Below are 23046 nucleotides of genomic sequence, written 5' to 3'. Positions count from 1 at the left end.
TCTCTGTGTACAGGAAGGTCAGAGGGGGGTGAAGTGGGCAGCAGTGTAGGGCTGTTTTTGTGAGGGTAGCTGGTAAAGAATATACAATGTTTCCAGTTTGTGCTTGTGTTATAGAACATAACTTGCTGTCAGGGTGTACTTTACTTTACCCAGCTTATTCCCTTTTTGATTTATGCACATGCGCTCTCATGAAAATCCTGTCATATAAACATCAGTCAGGTTACTCTAAAGTACCTTTTACCACGTTTCTATGTGTTCTTCATACTGAAAAGATCATTTCTGTCAATATATGTGTGGTTCCTACAGAAATCTGACAATAATGCTGTGTTTTAAGTGCATGTAACATATTGGGTGTGAGACTCTGAACACACACACGTGCACACACGCACGCACACACACAGTTCCGAGTGGTGGTGAGTGAGGCTCTTACTAAGTGCGTATTAATATTGTATGGTTAAATGGGAAATGTTAACATTTTTTCAATTGCTCTGGCAGCTTAATTAAATATTAAACAATAAGAGAGAGCTTTTGTTTTACTATAATACGAAGAAAGGTATAAACATAAAATTATTTTTTATGGGAATAACACATTTCTTTATCTCTCTTGCAAATACGGTTTTGGTGAATTTTTGGCAGTTAAATTCAGCCCCGGGTAACCATTTCAGTGAATGTTTTGGTCTCTAATGTGTTGATTTAAAATATTTATTTGTGTCTTATTACTGTATGAAGGTGATTCCCCACATGACCCTTGTGTATTACCACTGCCCACTCTCTTTCGTTACAAGTTCCAGATACAAAGCTCCACACGCTTTTGTTTTTGTGCTGCACAGCTACAGCCAGCTTGTCCCAGATGACTGAATCTAGTCTTGTCTTTAAACACTAAAATAAAGGAAAAACTGAAGCATATAGGATTGCATGGCCTGATTACATCAGTATGATTAAAGAAAAAAAACATGTTTTTAAATAAAATTCTATATAAATACCAGCTTTATTCAAAAATGATGATACAGTACAAACAAAGTCAGTCTGAGTCACTTTGAGTCTTAATGATCCGTCGGGTTGGGCTTTCACCGAGGGTCCCAAAACTATTTGGAGGCCAGAGCTGTGTAGGACAAAGAGTATAGAGAAACAATGGGTTAAGAGGGAAATAACACACCAAAAGTAAAACATACAAGTTATAAACATTACGAGAAACATGGTGTCTCTCTTCTTGGACTACTTTTAATTCAGTATTTGACTTGATAAAAGATGTTATTATTTCATCAGCTGGCGCAATAGGGCCTCCAGTGGAGTGCCGCCGTCCAATCAGATGGACAGAAGGTTGGCTGACCTGTTTCCAGGGTCGTGGTTGCTATGACATCCAGTGACATGACAACACAGCAGAATGGAAAGCTAGACAATATGTTGTCCAGGCTTTGGTCAATCAGACACACTTGCTTTGAACTTCCAACTGACTCGCGTCTCTGAATTGTGCTTAAAAATGGCCGTGCTGGACTAAAGAAAGACCGGATGAAGACAAAGAAACATTGACACAGAACTCGTATAGAACCAAGAGAGACACACAAGATTTTACAATAGAAAATATTTAGTTTAAAATAATATAAGCTCAAATCCATGATGAGATACTCCTCCTCTGTTACCTTTAAGCAAACACGCCCTCGGATGAGTGCATAGGGAACTGGGCCATAGCTCCTTGAGTCGGTGGAATTCCTAAGGTTATCCCCTTCTAGCCATACGTGGCCTTTTGGAACCTAAAAACATCACCACACACATGGAAAGAGGGAACCATATTAACCATGTAAACCGTTTTAGCCCACAACAAAAGGAATCAAAAGCAATTTTCTCTGAAATTGCAGCACATCTTAACTTTAACATGTAAAAGTGAGTGGAACTATGATGTAGTGAGGATCTACCGTAACCCCCCCCCCACACACACACACACACACCCAACTAGCCACCTCAGCCCTCCCGCCCTGCTCAGCCTATCTTAACATCAACCTGCCTGTCCCTCTTTAACCCTGAACCTTTTTAGGAGAGGGGTCATGGGTAACAGGCAGGGTCGGGGGGGATTTAGAAGAACTTCAAACGGGGTCATTAGGCTGTTGGCTGAGATCTGCGCCCCTCTTACCCAGCGAGGGCAAAGCAAGAGAGGGGTCTAAGATAGCTGGGCAGAGAGAGAGAGAGAGAGAGAGAGGGGGGAAAAGGGAGATAGAGAGGGCTAAGCTGCGGCTAGCAGCAGTGTCCAAGGGTCTCCACCGTGGTCCAACCTGCCAGTGGGGCGGTCATCCAAGCGGGCTCTAATTCGCAGTGACACCAATTATGATTAATCTCATCACTTTAGGAGAGTAGGCTTGTCAAGGCCCTAATTAAGTGCGCTGTCCCCCCTATATGTGCAGACAGGATCAACAACACATTATATTGTCATAATGGGCATCACAATCCACGAGTCTATTTTTGTGTTGCCTAACTTTTTAACGGCAAAAGTCTTCCCGGGGAAAGAGAAAAACATGAACAAAGAAACAGAATTTCATGCACACAGCGGTGACGTCACTTCTTCGCCTTTGCTCGTATGGTCCCGTCACCCTGCTCTCTGATTAGTCTCCAGTCCTACTGTGGGATGGTGCATTTCGTTTCATATTTGAAAATGGAGACAGATGATGTGACATAATCACGAGCCAGTGACATGTGGACCTAACATGAGGTAAACAACTCACTAAATAACAACGAAACAAATGAATATCATTAAAGGAGTCATCTGAGAACCATATGTCAGCATGCTGGATTCCCACCATTACACCTCATTATCATGGTAACATATGCCGGCTCCCAAGCTCAGGAAGAAGAAACACCACCGTTTGTCATCTGCCAAACTCCCTGCTTCTCCTCATCGTCTATAATTCTTTCTTTTTTTTTTTTTAAAGCCCATTATGCTCATCCATTAAATGTAGAGAACTGACAAAGACATTCCAAGTGGCTCTCCAGAATGTTGTGGAACCACAGCACACGCAAACTTCACTTCTGATATATTTAGGATCCAGCCCAAGTGATACCACTAAGAAGGTCAATGGATAACAGAAGAAATAAGCACTTCAACGTGAATAAATGACCTCAAAGAGCAACTCGGGCCCGGGTAAAGACCAAAGTACTTTATGGACGAGCCAAGTAGCCAAAGTGAAGATGTCTGAACCCTGACCTGTGGTACAGTAGCGAGTACAGCAGCAAAAATGAGTGATTCAGATGGCTTCAACCACAATGATCTGCAACGATGCAGGTAGGCCTAACACACAGTTTTAGTATTAGGATGCGGAGTCACTTTAATCCGCTGTGCTGGCGGATCCTCTGGTGTGACGGACGTCAGAAATTGCACCCGTCCTGCAGCTGTGGGCCGGGTCGAAGCGAGGCATTGTGTACCTGTCAGAGACGTTGTCGAGAGGAAGTGAAACTGGAGATGTCCTCGCGGTGGAGGTGCGTTGTTCAACAGACAAACCATTATAGTGCTCATTACGTTAACATGGTTGAGGTGGGGAATTGTGTTCATCTTAAATACGTGCAGGCTTATAGAGTTCGTCTTTCACCATAGTACTTACAGAACGCACGGGGACACTAGATCTGGAGCACTCACTCTTCCTTTCCCCACTTTGCAGTAATATCAGGGATCAAGTGTCATTGTTTTGACACACACACAAGCTCAGACAGAGAAATTATTCTTCGGGAGCCCAAACATTTATGTTAACAGCGGGAGTTTTCACAGTTACCTCGAATGCTGTCACGTAACGCTGGTGATTTGGCTCCGGGGAGTTAGAAAAGGAACACGGGAAAGCATATATCAGGCTGCAGGATATGGAAAGAAATGCATGATGATGATCGTCTTTGTGAAGACTGGCCCGCTCGTTATTTCAAACTTCTGACCTGCTTTATAAAGCTGACAACTGTTTAGAGTTGAGCACATTGCTACAAAGAAAACTAGAAATCATCACTTACTTATGCCTATGAATGTGGTCACAAAGGGGAAAATTGTCCCTTCCCGGAAATAAAAAATAATTTCGAAACTCTATCAATAGTTTTCCTCTCTGTCCGTGTCTCTATTTCTGCATTCAGCACGACTCATGTCCTCCAAAAGAAAAAGAAAAAAATCCAGGTACTTAACTCATGTTTGAGGCTTACAAATATCTCACTGCATTTGTATGCAGTATTTGAGCTGCACATATGACATAAAACTGAAACACTACAGAAACAAAAGAAGTTTGGTGAGACTGTGGGGACATGTTTTTTTTCATCTAACTTGGGTTATTCGTCTGCAATTGGGCAAACAACCAGTTGTTTCAATTGTCACCCCCCCAGAAGAAGTAATTGTTCCATTACCAATATGCATTGACTGAACAGAAGCCACTACATTATATTTTACAAAACACTATTGTTACCTCACAACTAATCTGAATCTTATTTCTGTGAACTGTATTTTTTCAATTAATGTATTCTGTAATGTTTTTTTAAACTGAAATGTATGAGTCAAGATCATGTGTTTATTCTCGTTTAATCACCTCTTTTGAGTCAATCATAATAGAATTGGGAAATCCCCCCCCAATCCCCAAAAAAACAATTGAGGTTTCTAAGTTCATAAACAAAACCCTACCTTCAGAATCTGTGGATTGATAACACGCACACGGAGACACAATGAGACCCCAGCAGATCCCCTGCTTCATTTGGATTGATTGACTTTAGACCAAAGGTTAATCAACTGACAGCTGACAGTGGCCTGAAACATACTACGCCCTTAAGATATTGGCGTGTATTGATCGGTTTGAGGAAATAAGTGAGCAATTAAAGGAGCATCCAAAACAAAGTTGATAAGTTTTATCCTGAACTTAATGGACAAAACAAAAAACATAGGAGCTTTTCACTCAGTGGGAAGAATAAAAATGGCTCAAACTGATCATGTGTCATTACGTACTGGGTTTACGAATCCCAACACAATGATGTCACCTATGACTGTGTCAGTCCACTGCATCTGACAGTAGAAGAGGAAAAAAACCTCTTTATTTCCTATTTCATTTGTTGAATAACACTTACAGGCTTGTGTCGCTGAACTTATTCAACAGTCTGCCCAGAGTCCATAAAACACACATCAAATTCAAAAACATGCAACATGCAACGCAACCTTTGCTCCGCGGACGTATTCACATACACACACACGCACGCACGCACGCACACACCTCCGCCCACCCATCAGTCTGTCCATTCGGCTGGCACTAACTCTAACAGGCTTCAGAGAGATTGCAGGCCTGAGCTGTGGGCGTTGGGGAGAGTTGTAATAGAAAAGCAATGACAGTGGTTTCAGCAGCAGAACCCCCTGCTCACGCTCTGGTTTTATCACTCTTCTGAGGAAATATAGGTGTTGTCGAAAGCTGATATTTTGACCAATGACACAAAATGGATGTGTGCGGTCTAAAATGTAAACATCTACGACGGTCTGCAGAGCGCAGTACATCGACACAAAGGAAGCCAGAAGAAAAGCCGAGAGACGGATTTTGCGTTGCATAGAGATTCAGGCCGTCATTCTACAGTGAAAAAAAAAAAAGAGTACGTGGCAAATTAAGTTTGAAAACTCATTATTCATTTATTCTCTATTTTACTTTATCTTTTAAAGCCCTTTTCTTTCCAAGGGGACTCAAAAAACAGCATCATGAACCTTCCGCGGTAAAGCAAGCACTCGCAGGACGTTTGAAGAAACGTAAACATACTCACATACGTGTGGGCCTTGAACACTGCGGATGGGGAACTTGTGCAGATCTTGTCACCTTCCAGTCCAATAACCCTTTTACAAATGTTCATGTTTGGGTCAAATGGACTCTTTGCAATTATTATATCACCCCTAAAAAAAAAAAAAAACACAATAGACATAAGCACTTATAAATACTAAATATCTTGTATTATCTATGATGTGTGTTTGTTGTAATTTCCTTCCAAACAAAAAAGTAAGTGAATTCAAAATTTAGATTGTGAAATATCTCCATTATTCCATGGGTTACTCTCTTAAACTACTGCACATGGATCCACTGACTGGCACCCACTTTTGTATTTTGAAAAGCTGACGACTCATCCGCTCAGAGAAGACAATGTCATGGTTGACAATGGTCGGCTCCATGGACGGACCCGAACACTGAAACAAAAACAGGAAATTTTCTACCCCACTTCAGAGCAGTAATTATCGATCATAAATAACAGTAATCTTAATATAATACACACCACCACAAATTCTCCAATGTATTCAAAGGCGCAATGTGCGATGCAGCCATACTGGACGGTGTAGCCCACAAACCCCAAAGTCTTCCCCAGCGCACTGCGGAACATCTCCACCTGCAGCACACAGAACACGACCACAGGTCATGGCGCAAAGTCAAGTGTTAACACAGTAATCATATGTTCCACATCGACAGTGCTGAGGAAAGGATGTCATGTTTGGTCCATTTACAGTAGGCTTATGTCCTTTGCAGGATCTCTAAAAACCAAAGCTGTTGGGGGTTTCATTTCCAAAGGTGTGGACAAGGTTGTCACAGTTGGCCTACCGCTAAGATGGCACATTCCCTGGTGTTTCATTCGCAGAGGCCGAGCGTCCGGTTCACACAAGAAAACTGCCCTGAACTTTGATCCCGCGTATGACGGACCAATCAACACCTTGCGTTCAGGTGATGGACAAACAAAAGAGGCTGTGACACATCCAGCCAAGCAGCTCCGCACCGTCTGCAGCCAGCCCCTGACACGGCGCCGCCTCCGGTACCGCCACAATCATTAGAGCAGTTATCAACTTCTGTCAACACCATAGAAACACAAAGACACCCCCAGCAACCCCCCCCCCCCACCCCCCCTCAATGAAAGCACACAAGGACTACCCGCGTGTCTTCTGAGCAAACACCCCAGCCACACTCCGGGTATTGACTTTAACCAAAGCTGCAACCTGTTGGATGGACGGAAGAAAGTAAGTCAATCTTTGCACACTGCCGTGCATAGTGTGTACGCAGGCACACCTGCACGCACACACACACACACACACACACACACAAATACACAAACAGATTGAAACTGTATGTTTTTGAAAAGAACAGCTACTGCTTGGCTCAGACCAAAGTCTTTGCTTTTTTTTAGCTGAGGCCGCTGTCCTGCCACTCCACCACAGGCTAAAGAAATATCTTTCTCTCCCGTCTCCCTTATTCCTTCCGTCTCTTTCCCTCTTTCTCTCTCCATGTCCTCTCTCCCTCCCAGGGTATTATTAACAAAAGCAAGTAGAGCGGAAACCAAAGCCCCAAATCCTCAGAGCACTGAGAATGACTTCCCAAAGATGGACACGGATTAGACCCCCAATTTCTCCCTTGCCCCACCACCTCCACCTCCCCGTCTCCCCAGGTCCCCAACAGACCGGGTGTCAGGTGGCTCTCCCAGCCCTGCCAAAGGTGTTACCCCTAATCCCATTACCCCCCTCTGCTCTTTACACACACACACACACACACACACACACACACACACACACACACACACACACACACACACACACACACACACACACACACACACACACACACACACACACGCACTGCTCTCTCATTCATGCCAACATATATTCCACCTATTAAACCCTATATCTATTCTTCCATCCCTAGCACGGTTTGTCTCTTTGGCCCATTCACCATCCCCTCTGATCCAAAAAAGACTAACTCGGTCTTTTCAGATCCCCTCCCTGTGTGCTGCAACTCCACTCTTCCCCCTGTGCCCTGATCACCCGTGGCCAACCTCCTCTTTTTGCCGCCAATGTGAATGACAGCGCCTGAGCAAGTGACGGGGGGGGGACATATATGCTCAGCACAGGCCCCTCTCCGGGCTTATTCTGGACCGGTCTCCTCAACAGGAACTGTAAAGTCAGTCTTCCCACAGCTGGTACAGCGGCGCCTCTGGCCCTAGGATTCCTCTGTTGGGAAGCGAGTGGTTTAAAGGTTAATGTGAATCTCTAGGTTCGCAGTAAGGCGACATGTTCATCTCTACACGCCCTCAGCTTCCTGCACCAGCATCTCTCTCATCGAGGCACTGTAATGCAGCCTCAGACACGATCTCACATGTGCCCCTCCTTCTGCTAGGCTGGGCATCGGGAATCGCTGCTCGCACAGTTGCAAAGCACAGTGCACAGGCTCCTTTACAGCTGCCCTCATATCTCGGTTTCAGATCCCCCCACCCTCCGTTCCGACCTGCATTCATCATAGGTAGGGATTAAGGGACTTTGCATAACAAGATCACACGGCCAGTGACTGATATCAAGAGAGTCCATATGCAGCCGCCTGGTTTTCTGAGGCACCCTCTGTCATTGATAGTGTGTGCCTGTGTGTGTGCATGTGGTGTGACTGTGCACAGACAAAGCATTAACTTATGGGTTTCATAGACGGTGAATATGAGCTGCAGTGACTCCTCCGGGATTCAGAACAAGGTGGACGTCCACAGAGACCTGATTGGATCTCTTAATACCTCGAACTCCCCAGAGCAGAGTCAGGCAACTAACACTATCTCTTGCCCCTAATACGCAGCCTATGTGTGTGTTGGGGAGCAGCACCGTTAATTGAATGCAGTATTACAGCTGTAAATGAACTCAAAGTCTCTGTTAATCCAGGATTACACACCAAACATGTCCATGGGAAAACAAAGAACGTCAGCACAGCCCTCTCTGCAGAACCATCTGTGGCCACCGACCTCCCGTGGCACAGAGCTACAGCGAGGCAAAGAGAGGGACCCCAAATGAATGGCTGTGGATGGAAACACCTCATTGTGTGTTTAACTCTGTGATCCTCTTACTCGAGGGAGCCCAGTCCGCTCAGGGCACAGCAAGCCACAAGCAGATGAATGATTTTTAGTTTTTTTTCACAGCATAAACGGCAGCAATAATGGGGTTGTCTATCACTTTGTCCATCAACCTGTCAAAAGCATTTTAGGTGTACAATTTTAGACACTGCAATGATACAATGTCAACAAGGTGCATTTCTGCCTCCTGCATTGACAGCGATAAAGAGGCTTCCTGAGCGTGGCTATGACAGATACATCCATGGAAAATGGATATAGTGTCTCAAAGGTTGAAAAGCATTTGGCAAATTGTTATTGTTCCTTTATACCATCAAATGTGATGATTCCTCTGGATGAAAACAATGCATTGACCTTGGATATGTTTAAGTAAATTATGCCTGCCCCGATTATTAATTTATCCACTTATCTTACAATATATGGACATGACCTTGATTATTTTAATGACCTCGATATGGCCGACTGTCTTTACTTGCCTGTTTATACAAATGTTTTTTTTATTTTAGCATATATGATGTCACCATAAACAGCAGTGTTTTTCCCACCATTATCAAAGATAATGTGGTTTATTTTACATTCCATTTCAAATGTTTGAATCTTCTTAAGAAATTAAATATGCACTACACTATGAAAGGGCATACTTGCCTTCCTAATATATTACAGAATAATTAAGCAGTTGCACGATAATCTTAAATTGAAAATAATATTGCCTATCACAAATATTTCTCCTACATTATCAAACAATAAGCCTAAATGGTTATGTAATAAAGAATGGTGGCATCAATATGCATCTACACATATGACTCATCTTAAAGGATATGATATATAAATAAACGATAACAACGATAACAACTTTCAGAATAAAATAAGCATGATAAAAATGTTACTGCCTTTTTTCAGACCATTAATATACTGGAATATTCATTGTGTTTTGCTGAATAGAATTAATACATTTAGGTCGAAACTCAGTTAAAGTGTGAGCAGCAAAACAAAAGCCAATGTAGCGAAGGTGAAGTTAATAACAGTACGCTGAAGTTGATACCCGATTATACAAACATTATTGACGCCAAAAGGAAATATTCCAAAAGGAATTACTGCTACTGGTCTCAAGAGGTTTGAACCTGCCACTAGCTGAGTAGTGTTAATTGATAAACATGGCAAGTCTATTAGAACCACAAAGAGAATCACAATCCAAACAGCACATAAGGGCCTTGCAGCGGATTCCTTACACAACTAAATTAGGAAAACATGGGCTGAGAGAGAGCTGGGCAACAGGGGGGCTAAGAGGCTTACAAGCCCCTTGTCAGATATACTTTTTCTCCCTGAGGATCCCAGATGGAAGGGAGTCTGGAGGAACAGGCACAAGAGAGGGGACGAGTCCCACCTCTGATGTCTTCCTCTGGGCAGCAGAAGGCCGAGGAAGGAGGGGCATTAGTCCTGTTGAGCGGAGCTTGATTTGATCTTAATGTGATCTATAAAAAGGAGGTTTGACAACAAGGGGGGGTCTGTGTCGACCCAATCAGAGATAATCCTGCCGATTCAGACAAAGACACCTGGCTTGATGGAGAGTGGCAGATGTAACAGTCCGAGTGACAGAGTACTACGTCTAGCCCCCATCTCCTCTAGGTCCGCCTTCTAGCAGAGGCTTGATTGAAGAAACGGATCTCCATATTGCTCTTTTCATTGTTGCCAACGGCAACATAGCCGTGAAACAGCTGAGCGAGGTTACTATTTGAAGAGCTGAGGGTTTAAACCTACAATCAATGGGTCAGCCAGAGCAAATAATAGCCAAGTGATATGAATACAACTGCTATGAATTGAAAGGAAGTGAGGGTGGACGGAGTCCCCAGCCAATTACAAAGAATGGAAAAATCAGCTGCTAAGCCTTATTGTATCGACCACAGGCGAATGCAAGGTGCTGGCCTGTTGCTGAGAGAATTGAGAGATCTTATCTGGTGTCGTATCAGATTCACAAAGGAGTTTGTGTTTTGAAAGCGCCTGCTCCCGACAATGCCGGGTATATTTTAACACTGGCTCGTGACAGACACCTCAACCTAAAAGCAAAGATTTTTAAGAATGGGATTTACTTTTATTCTAAATCAAATATATCTTCATTGTCTCATTTTCCTATATGTCCTATAATTCAAGCTAAATACGGCTTCTTGTGTGTCATGCCATATCAGCAAAAAAGTCCCAGGAAATCAAAGTAATGCTATTTAAAATATGGGATGTTCAACAAATGGAAGAGTCCAATCTTCAGACAAACTTAGCTGCGTATAGAACCCATCCTACCCTTATTGTAGCTGTGCCCTCAGAATATAACTGTACTTTCAACACTACCAAAACAAATATGGTCTCTGTTGATGATAATCTTGCATCCCCCGGACACGAGCAATGTTCTGCTTCTAGCTGTTCCCCTCTGATGGCAGAATTAGACAGGAGAAACCAAAACAATCTGACCAGGGACATTCTGACATGTTATGACTGCTGCCATTATATAGCAATCAGATACAGAGACTGATACAACTGATAAAAGCACTATAGAATAACGTGTACCTATGACACATTGAAAACGGGGGGAACTTATGTTATTCTTGTTCAATTAGGTTTCTGTATTTACACTTCCACAGACTGAAGACAAAGGTTAAATTGGGATTGAGGACAATTGGAAATATGGTGACTTTGCAGAGAGCATGTACAAAGTTTCCAAAGCAACGTGCTCCCACATCCTGCACGTTTTACTGCTGAAGCAGGTTCCGCTCCGTCCGAAGATGCGAGTTGAAGCAGTACATTTTATTCGTCTCATATAGTCTTTCCACGATGCCCAGAGATGTCATTCATGATGTATTCCCTTGGTCTACTGTCAGCACGCATCAATCTCAACTGTACTGTCAAAACAGCAGGACGGCCTCTGCTGAGAGCATTTGTAAAGTGAGCAGTTGTGTTATTGCCTCCTCTGGAGCCTTACAGTGTCCTGTGATCCTGCGTTGCCTCTGGCCTCTCTGCCTCACAAAGCTTCTTTCACAGCAGTCTTAAGGATTACACTGATCACTCATAAGTCAGTATTAATAGTGGACACTTTGTAGCACAATAGAAACTGGCCTTTTTTTGCTGCCAGTTTGTCTGATCTGACAGACTATTAAGAGTATGATAGGTTTCCATCATATCAGGAGGCTCTTCTCACAGCAGATATTTTCACTTGTCATAAATGGTAAATCCTGTTACTAAACAATAATGACCTAACAAAGAAATGTTCTATTCAAGTGTCCCATGAAAGTGACGCTCAAACCAAAGATGCTTTGAATAGATTAGCTGTGCTTTTCTTTGATGAAAAATGTTTATTGACTGCTGAGTGTTGCCTTCAACATTACACATTTCAATGTATACCAATTCAATGTATTTTAGTTTTTTTTCACGATAGAGAAGTCAAAATGTGATTTTTTTAAATAATTCTAAGTTGTAATACTTGAAAAATTAAGTCTAATATATATGTTATCATTGGTAAACATATCAGGATGTATTCTAGAACACTCCTGTCAAAATCAATATGAAACATTTTTGTATTTGAAATAAAAAAAATCTCAAAATGGAACAGATTTTTCTATTTCAAGCCAGACTACAGCTGCATCATCAGTTAAGCCAGATTGATTTAGAGCAGATTAGGAAGGACTACTCTATGTAGGCATAACCAGTTTGGAGACAAGAGATCATTAACCTGTGAATTTAAGTTTTAAACTAAGAATGACATTCAGAAGCTGCTGGTGTGCTCACCACTTCTGTCCACAGGTACTCTTGAGCTGCAGGGTCTTCCTACTTTATGCACGGGCCGCGTTTCTCCTCTCACCTTCACCGAGCCAAAATGGATTGTGATTAGGGAATCGGCGCGTAGGGATTGGCATGCACTTCACCGATTAGAATGGCTAGTCTATATAATCAGAAATGGACATACATAGAAAATATCATTAAGTTGATCACATGTGCACAGGCACATGAAGCTGCTCTATACAATGATGCACTCGGACGACTGCAATTTATGAACAATTATTACATCACATTACATAAAACCTACCATGTCCTAACATGTCAGTGTAAAATGAAAACTTTTTAATATGTTTATACACAATTTAATCTTGTGTTTACACATATAGTAAAATATTGTGAATAGTGAATTCATTTCATGTGAGTAGTGTCACTGCGGTCATGTGGACCGCATTTCAAAAGGAAATGCGCCTCTATGTTGGGTATTACGGTAAAAGGGGCTGTACAGCCAAAAAGGCACTGATCATCATTTGAAGTGTCTTTTATCAATATTTGAACTCTCTTTAAATCAGATAGCAGATGGGTAACACTCTTTTGACACTTGGTCCTATTTAAATCTGATCTCCTCTATTAACTTGTACATTTACATGAAATATTACTGTGTACTTTTTGAGATACTTGAAGGTAAAGTTAGTAATATTGCCATTATATTCGTCTTTTTTTCATTTTTGAACTGTCTTTAAATTAGATAGCAGCTGGGTAACACTCTTTTGACACTTGATCCTATTTTAAGTTGACCTCCTCTATTACCATCTCAAATTACATGAAATATTACTGTGTACTTTTTGAGATAACTGAAGGCAAAGTTAGTACTTTTGCCATTATATTCGTCTTTTTCTCAATCTTTGAACTGTCTTTAAATTAGATAGCAGCCGGGTAACACTCTTTTGACACTTGATCCTATTTTAAGTTGACCTCCTCTATTACCATCTCAAATTACATGAAATATTACTGTGTACTTTTTGAGATACTTGAGGGTAAAGTTAGTACTTTTGCCATTATATTCGTCTTTTTCTCAATCTTTGAACTGTCTTTAAATCAGATCAAAGCCGGGTAACACTCTTCTGACACTTGATCCTATTTCATGTCGACCTCCTCTATCACCATGTACATTTACATAAATTATTACTGTGTACTTTTTGGGATACTTGAAGGTAAGGTTAGTAAAATTGCCATTAGATTCGTCTTTTTCTCAATCATTGAACTGTCTTTAAATCAGATACAAGCCGGGTAACACTCTTCTGACACTTGATCCTATTTTAAGTTGACCTCCTCTATTACCATCTCAAATTACATGAAATATTACTGTGTACTTTTTGAGATAACTGAAGGTAAAGTTAGTACTTTTGCCATTAGATTCGTCTTTTTCTCAATCTTTGAACTATCTTTAAATCAGATAGAAGACGGGTAACACTCTTTTGACACTTGATCCTATTACACGTTGGCCTCCTCTATTAACATGTAAAGTTACATAAAATATTACTGTGTACTTTTTGAGATAACTGAAGGCAAAGTTAGTACTTTTGCCATTATATTCGTCTTTTTCTCAATCTTTGAACTGTCTTTAAATCAGATACAAGCCGGGTAACACTCTTCTGACACTTGATCCTATTTTAAGTTGACCTCCTCTATTACCATCTCAAATTACATAAAATATTACTGTGTACTTTTTGAGAAAATTGAAGGCAAAGTCAGCAATATTGCCATTATATTCGTCTTTTTGTTAATGTTTGAATTATCTTTAAATCAGATAGAAGACGGGTAACACTCTTCTGACAATTGGTCCTGATTCATGTTGACCTCTTCTATCAATATGTAAAGTTACATAAAATATTACTGTGAAATTCTTTAGATACTTGAAGGTAAAGTTAGTAATATTGCCATTATATTCGTCTTTTTCTCAATCTTTGACCTATCTTTTAATCAGATAGCAGCCGGGTAACACTCTTTTGACACTTGATCCTATTTTAAGTTGACCTCCTCTATTAACATGTACATTTACATAAAATATTACTGTGGAACTTTTGAGATAACTGAAGGTAAAGTTAGTACTTTTGCCATTAGATTCGTCTTTTTCTCAATCTTTGAACTATCTTTAAATCAGATAGAAGACGGGTAACACTCTTTTGACACTTGATCCTATTACACGTTGGCCTCCTCTATTAACATGTAAAGTTACATAAAATATTACTGTGTACTTTTTGAGAAAATTGAAGGCAAAGTCAGCAATATTGCCATTATATTCGTCTTTTTGTCAATGTTTGAATTATTTTTAAATCAGATAGGAGCCGGGTAACACTCTTCTGACACTTGATCCTGGTTCATGTTGACCTCCTCTATCACCGTGTAAAGTTACATAAAATATTACTGTGTACTTTTTGGGATACCTGAAGGTAAAGTTAGTAAAATTGCCATTATATTCGTCTTTTTTTAATTTTTGAACTGTCTTTAAATTAGATAGCAGCTGGGTAACACTCTTTTGACACTTGATCCTATTACATGTTGGCCTCCTCTATTAACATGTAAAGTTACATAAAATATTACTGTGTACTTTTTGAGATACTTGAAGGTAAAGTTAGTAAAATTGCCATTATATTAGTCTTTTTTTAATTTTTGAACTGTCTTTAAATTAGATAGCAGCTGGGTAACACTCTTTTGACACTTGATCCTATTACACGATGGCCTCCTCTATTAACATGTAAAGTTACATAAAATATTACTGTGTACTTTTTGAGATACTTGAAAGTAAAGTTAGTACTTTTGCCATTATATTCGTCTTTTTCTCAATCATTGAACCGTCTTTAAAATCAGATAGCAGCCGGGTAACACTCTTCTGACACTTGAACGTATTTCACGTTGACCTCCTCTATCAATATGTAAAGTTACATAAAAATATTACTGTGTACTTTTTGAGATACTTGAAGGTAAAGTTAGTACTTTTGCCATTATATTCGTCTTTTTCTCAATCATTGAACCGTCTTTAAAATCAGATAGCAGCCGGGTAACACTCTTCTGACACTTGAACGTATTTCACGTTGACCTCCTCTATTAACATGTAAAGTTACATAAAATATTACTGTGGACTTTTTGAGAAAATTGCAGGTAAAGTTAGTACTTTTGCAATTATATTAGTTTTTTCTCAATCTTTGAACTGTCTTTAAATCAGATAGAAGCCGAGCCAATGGTGGGCCTCAGCCGGCACGCGTCAGCCTTCACTTTTATTGAGCTACAGGGTCCTTTGACTGGAGTTGGTTAATTAACGCCCTGGCGATGCAACAAGGTTGGTCGCTCTGAGAACTGTCTGCCCCGGAGAACAGTTGGACCGGGGGCAGGGTCGGCCGAAAGGCGGTGGCGGTGCAGGGCCGCAGTGCCTTTTGACCTCTCAACGGTTTTACGCCCTGTTGAACTCTCTCTTCATAGTCCTTTTTAATTTTTCTTCATTGGCATGACGTTAATTTGTGGAGTAAAACATATTTCATCCCATATTTGGGGAGCTTTTATCAACCATAAAATGTATGCGCCCCCCCCCCCCCCAACTTGATTTTGGTTTGTTGCCTCAGGGCAACTTGTATATATAAAGTGAAATAAGTCAAAAAAGCAATGTAGGCATTTAGAAAGAAGTTCATTTTGAGGACATTAACTACAAATGGATCCAAACATAAATTAAAAAATATTAAACAAAGAAATGAAATTACCAACACTGTATGTACAAAATCCACATCCAAAACATGTAAACTTAAAGGGCTTGTTTGTGTCACTTTGTATGGCATACACATTCGACTGACCTACAATAACCTGAAGAATATCTTAAAATACTGAAGGGGGGACATGATATCATTAGAAATGTTATGCCAGGGCGAGCACAGAATGTATTGTGGGGTGTTCAGCCTCTACTATGTCTTCATCCTCATCTTGATCCACAGACTCACTGTCGCTTTGATCAGACATGCGTTATCCTAAGAAAGTACAAATATGAATGTCATATTCAAAATGAATGAATGAATGAAGGACACACATTGTTCTACTGACTGACCCCTGACGGACCCCTGATCTCCTAACTGTCTGGCAGGGATCCAATCTTTCTGACTCCAATCCAATCTTTCTGACTCCTTTCAAGCTCACTTTCCTCGTTGTCACTGTCCTCACTGTCAGATGGATCAGCCCTAACAGCTTGATTTACAAACATTTCGCCCATTAAATGTTCCTGTTTCCATTCCCATTCAATATCAGTAGTTGGTACAACAAAAATATTGACTGTGGTCAATGACCTAACTGCACAGTGTTGCCTTGTGTCAACTAACCAAAACACCCAGTTTTAATAAAGAAATAACAATAAATTAATTACCAAATATACTTAGTTACATACTCATGCACACAAAAACATATTCTATACATTGTTTTTAATTAAAGGGTAGGTCAGTGTAAGGTCCAAAAAAGTATTGTGTTGCCTGAAGACAAAACCCCCGGAAAGCAGCCGGTCCGGACTCAGTCTCGCCCCACACCCTGAAGCATTGTGCTGACCAGCTGTCTCCTGTTTTCACCGCCATCTTCAACACCTCCTTGGTGTCATGCCACGTCCCAGCCTGCTTCAAGGCCTCCACCATCATCCCTGTTCCCAAGAAGCCCAGGATAATAAGGACTAAATGACTACAGACCCGTCGCACTGACCTCTGTAGTCATGAAGTCCTTTGAACGGCTAGTCCTGTCCCACCTTAAGTCCCTCACCGACCCTCTCCTGGACCCCTGCAGTTCGCCTACAGAGCCAACAGGTCTGTAGACGATGCTATCAACATGGCCCTCCACTTCATCCTCCAGCATCTGGACTCCCCAGGAACCTACGCCAGGATCCTGTTTGTGGACTTCAGCTCCGCCTTCAACACCATCATCCCGTCTCTGCTGCAGGACAAACTCTGGTTTGCCCACCTCCACCTGCAAGTGGATCACTGACTTCCTGTCCGACATGAAGCAGCACGTGAAGCTGGGGAAACACGTCTCTGCCTCTCGGTCCATCAACACCGGTTCAATGAAGACAGTGGAGATGGTCGTGGACTTCAGGAGGAATACAGCCCTACCTTCCCCCCTCACCTTGCGTGACTCCCCCGTCACCACTGTGGACTCCTTCCGTTTCCTGGGCTCCATCATCACCCAGGACCTCAAGTGGGAGCTGAACATCAGCTCCATCACGAAAAAGGCTCAGCAGCGGATGTTCTTCCTGAGGCAGCTGAAGAAATTCAACCTGCCTCAGACGATGATGGTGCACTTCTACACGGCCATCATGGAGTCCATCCTCTGTTCCTCCATCACCGTGTGGTACGCTGCAGCCACAGCCAAGGACAAGGACAAGGGCAGGCTGCAGCATGTCATCCGCTCTGCAGAGAGGGTGATTGGCTGCAATCTTCCGTCTCTCCAGAACTTGTTCGCTTCCAGGTCTTTGAAGCGGGCCAGAAAGATTGTAGCCGACCCCTCCCACCCTGGACATGAACTGTTTGTGCCCCTTCCATCCGGCAGGAGGCTGCGGTCCATCAGGACTAAGACCTCCCGCCACACGAACAGTTTCTTCCCTTCGGCAGTCGGGCTCATCAACAGAGGCCGGGGCCCCCCCTGACTGACTCGGACTCCCATGTTCATTCATTCACTTTGTCACTTTCACTTGTCACTCGTCACTTGTTTAGCTGGTGCACTTAATCTATAATCTATATTTTTATTTCTAATTTTCTTATCTCCTCTAACTTACTAACCCATAGCTTTAGTTTTTAGCGTACTAACCCATAGCATATATTTTATTATACTTTTATTTTATTTTTATCTCATTTGCACTATGTCATCATTATTGTACTGTCTTCTGTCATGCACCAACCGCCAAGACAATTTCCATGTATGTCCAACATATTATGACAATAAACGTTTCCTGATTCCTGATTCCTGAAGGTTACAGTCTGCCATAGAGGTTTACGGTACTTGTTCACTATCAGTCTCGTGCTAGTATTTAGCCTTTGATGGAGTTCTTAGGGTTAGGGTTTGTTGTCCAAACAACCCGACTTCAAGAAAGGTTGTTACGGCCTCCTGCCATCTATGGGCTCTGCCTCAATCTGATGTGCAGGCTGAGCGGTCCCACGTGGAACCGCATTTTGGCACTGGGCTCTTTCCTCTTCGCTTGCCGCTACTGCGGGTAACCTTGTAAGTTTCCTTTCCTGCACTTAGTAAGATGCTTCAATTCAGAGGGTTAGCTTGTCTGATCTGAGGTCAAAGTCAAATGAGGTGCAGCCCCAGAACTGCTGGAGCGATAGAGGAGGGTCCCACCCATGGACCCCCGCAGGAGCAACTCCTTTCGTAACCGGAACACGCATAACGCGGTCAGTGCAAAAACAAAAGTCCACCGGCAGCTACATCCAACCGAGGAGGAACAATGGCCTGATAGGGGCCCCTGGATCGTACATCCTGTGGTCTGCACTGAAGGGGACAAAGTACCAACTGCGCTGACTTTCTCTTATTTCAAACTGTACAGTAAAGGTTTATGGAAATATACATGGGCATAGAGGGAAGGGAAATGACAAATAACATGTCATTCTTACTGATTTCACCTGTGCTCATAAGCTACAAAATCTAATTTTATGCAACAACTACATGGGGATAGAGGAGGTCAACATGAAGCAGGATCAAGTGTCAAAAGAGTGTTACCCGGCTGCTATCTGATTTAAAAATAATTCAAACATTGACAAAATACGAATATAATGGCAATATTACTATACCTTCAGTTATCTCAAAATGTACACAGTAATATTTCATGTAAATGTACATGTTAATAGAGGAGGTCAACATGAATCAGGACCAAGTGTCAGAACAGTGTTACCCGGCTTCTATCGGATTAAAAGATAGTTCAAAGATTGACAAAATACGAATATAATGGCAATTTTACTAACTTTACCTTCAAGTATCTCAAAAAGTACACAGTAATATTTTATGTAACTTTACATATTGATAGAGGAGGTCAACGTGAAATACGTTCAAGTGTCAGAAGAGTGTTACCCGGCTGCTATCTGATTTTAAAGACGGTTCAATGATTGAGAAAAAGACGAATATAATGGCAAAAGTACTAACTTTACCTTCAAGTATCTCAAAAAGTACACAGTAATATTTTACGTAACTTTACATGTTAATAGAGGAGGCCAACATGTAATAGGATCAAGTGTCAAAAGAGTGTTACCCAGCTGCTATCTAATTTAAAGACAGTTCAAAAATTAAAAAAAGACGAATATAATGGCAATTTTACTAACTTTACTTTCAAGTATCTCAAAAAGTACACAGTAATACTTTATGTAACTTTACATGTTAATAGAGGAGGCCAACGTGTAATAGGATCAAGTGTCAAAAGAGTGTTACCCAGCTGATATCTAATTTGAAGACAGTTCAAAAATTAAAAAAAGACGAATATAATGGCAATTTTACTAACTTTATCTTCAGGTATCCCAAAAAGTACACAGTAATATTTTATGTAACTTTACACGGTGATAGAGGAGGTCAACATGAACCAGGATCAAGTGTCAGAAGAGTGTTACCCGGCTCCTATCTGATTTAAAAATAATTCAAACATTGACAAAAAGACGAATATAATGGCAATATTGCTGACTTTGCCTTCAATTTTCTCAAAAAGTACACAGTAATATTTTATGTAACTTTACATGTTAATAGAGGAGGCCAACGTGTAATAGGATCAAGTGTCAAAAGAGTGTTACCCAGCTGCTATCTAATTTAAAGACAGTTCAAAAATTAAAAAAAGACGAATATAATGGCAATTTTACTAACTTTACTTTCAAGTATCTCAAAAAGTACACAGTAATACTTTATGTAACTTTACATGTTAATAGAGGAGGCCAACGTGTAATAGGATCAAGTGTCAAAAGAGTGTTACCCAGCTGATATCTAATTTGAAGACAGTTCAAAAATTAAAAAAAGACGAATATAATGGCAATTTTACTAACTTTATCTTCAGGTATCCCAAAAAGTACACAGTAATATTTTATGTAACTTTACACGGTGATAGAGGAGGTCAACATGAACCAGGATCAAGTGTCAGAAGAGTGTTACCCGGCTCCTATCTGATTTAAAAATAATTCAAACATTGACAAAAAGACGAATATAATGGCAATATTGCTGACTTTGCCTTCAATTTTCTCAAAAAGTACACAGTAATATTTTATGTAACTTTACATGTTAATAGAGGAGGCCAACGTGTAATAGGATCAAGTGTCAAAAGAGTGTTACCCGTCTTCTATCTGATTTAAAGATAGTTCAAAGATTGAGAAAAAGACGAATCTAATGGCAAAAGTACTAACTTTACCTTCAGTTATCTCAAAAGTTCCACAGTAATATTTTATGTAAATGTACATGTTAATAGAGGAGGTCAACTTAAAATAGGATCAAGTGTCAAAAGAGTGTTACCCGGCTGCTATCTGATTAAAAGATAGGTCAAAGATTGAGAAAAAGACGAATATAATGGCAATATTACTAACTTTACCTTCAAGTATCTAAAGAATTTCACAGTAATATTTTATGTAACTTTACATATTGATAGAAGAGGTCAACATGAATCAGGACCAATTGTCAGAAGAGTGTTACCCGTCTTCTATCTGATTTAAAGATAATTCAAACATTAACAAAAAGACGAATATAATGGCAATATTGCTGACTTTGCCTTCAATTTTCTCAAAAAGTACACAGTAATATTTTATGTAATTTGAGATGGTAATAGAGGAGGTCAACTTAAAATAGGATCAAGTGTCAGAAGAGTGTTACCCGGCTTGTATCTGATTTAAAGACAGTTCAAAGATTGAGAAAAAGACGAATATAATGGCAAAAGTACTAACTTTGCCTTCAGTTATCTCAAAAAGTACACAGTAATATTTCATGTAATTTGAGATGGTAATAGAGGAGGTCAACTTAAAATAGGATCAAGTGTCAGAAGAGTGTTACCCGGCTTGTATCTGATTTAAAGACAGTTCAATGATTGAGAAAAAGACGAATCTAATGGCAATTTTACTAACCTTACCTTCAAGTATCCCAAAAAGTACACAGTAATAATTTATGTAAATGTACATGGTGATAGAGGAGGTCGACATGAAATAGGATCAAGTGTCAGAAGAGTGTTACCCGGCTTTGATCTGATTTAAAGACAGTTCAAAGATTGAGAAAAAGACGAATATAATGGCAAAAGTACTAACTTTACCCTCAAGTATCTCAAAAAGTACACAGTAATATTTCATGTAATTTGAGATGGTAATAGAGGAGGTCAACTTAAAATAGGATCAAGTGTCAAAAGAGTGTTACCCGGCTGCTATCTAATTTAAAGACAGTTCAAAGATTGAGAAAAAGACGAATATAATGGCAAAAGTACTAACTTTGCCTTCAGTTATCTCAAAAAGTACACAGTAATATTTCATGTAATTTGAGATGGTAATAGAGGAGGTCAACTTAAAATAGGATCAAGTGTCAAAAGAGTGTTACCCAGCTGCTATCTAATTTAAAGACAGTTCAAAAATGAAAAAAAGACGAATATAATGGCAATATTACTAACTTTACCTTCAAGTATCTCAAAAAGTACACAGTAATATTTCATGTAAATGTACAAGTTAATAGAGGAGATCAGATTTAAATAGGACCAAGTGTCAAAAGAGTGTTACCCATCTGCTATCTGATTTAAAGAGAGTTCAAATATTGATAAAAGACACTTCAAATGATGATCAGTGCCTTTTTGGCTGTACAGCCCCTTTTACCGTAATACCCAACATAGAGGCGCATTTCCTTTTGAAATGCGGTCCACATGACCGCAGTGTAGTGTCACCGTTACATTGTGTGTTATAACAGTTTTCAATCTATTACGGGGCAAATTGTGTGGCTGATTCCTGCTTATTGAAGATCGTTTTCGCAATCCACATGTGAACAACGTTCATCACCACCTGTGATAAAAGTCATATCGCAGCATCCTGTAAACAGCATCCTGTAAACTAGTTCATTTAGCGTGCCACAAATAACTATCTTTTAATCGCATTTGATTCTACTGTGACCGATAAACAAGAGGTGACCTGTAATGGTAAGGGACTGATTCTAGAACTGAATTATGCAATGAACCAACAAGGTCATGGCGATATAAACCCATGCATAAGGTGACTCTGGTCCCGCACAGAATAGCGGCTGGACATCGCAAGAGGACATAAACTCCCATGTATTAAAACAGGATAACCAGCGACTGTAGTTTTACTCACCTACTGAATGAGTGATTCAATGCTCTGACCATGCATTTACCACAACAATCTTTAAAAAAAAACCTTCTGACAGCTTCCGCATAGGGCCCTGTAACAATCGCGTCTCTCATTGGTTAAGCCCCGGCAAAGTCTT

General features: G+C 40.6%; 1 protein-coding gene across 2 annotated transcripts; it reads right to left on the bottom strand.

Moving 5' to 3' along the window:
* Positions 1 to 969: 969 nt before the first annotated feature.
* On the bottom strand, positions 970 to 23010 carry immp1l (inner mitochondrial membrane peptidase subunit 1). 2 transcript variants are annotated; one of them, XM_037489686.2, is made up of 7 exons: positions 22914 to 23010; positions 12607 to 12760; positions 6247 to 6357; positions 6072 to 6160; positions 5746 to 5872; positions 1641 to 1751; positions 970 to 1102 (listed from the first exon to the last, which is right to left on the bottom strand). In XM_037489686.2, exons 3-7 carry the CDS (start codon positions 6349 to 6351, stop codon positions 1022 to 1024), a joined length of 513 nt encoding a protein of 170 aa, XP_037345583.1. In that variant the 5' UTR covers positions 6352 to 6357; positions 12607 to 12760; positions 22914 to 23010; the 3' UTR covers positions 970 to 1021. The 2 variants fall into 2 exon arrangements, with proteins under 2 accessions (XP_037345583.1, XP_037345601.1); XM_037489704.2 differs by lacking the exon at positions 12607 to 12760 and having other exon boundaries at positions 22914 to 22991.
* Positions 23011 to 23046: the final 36 nt, after the last annotated feature.

The sequence above is a fragment of the Pungitius pungitius genome, chromosome 4 (assembly GCF_949316345.1).
Source record: "Pungitius pungitius chromosome 4, fPunPun2.1, whole genome shotgun sequence".
Lineage (NCBI taxonomy): Eukaryota > Metazoa > Chordata > Actinopteri > Perciformes > Gasterosteidae > Pungitius > Pungitius pungitius.
The sequence above is the reverse complement of the archived record's forward strand: the minus strand, read 5'-3'. Positions and strand labels throughout refer to the sequence as shown.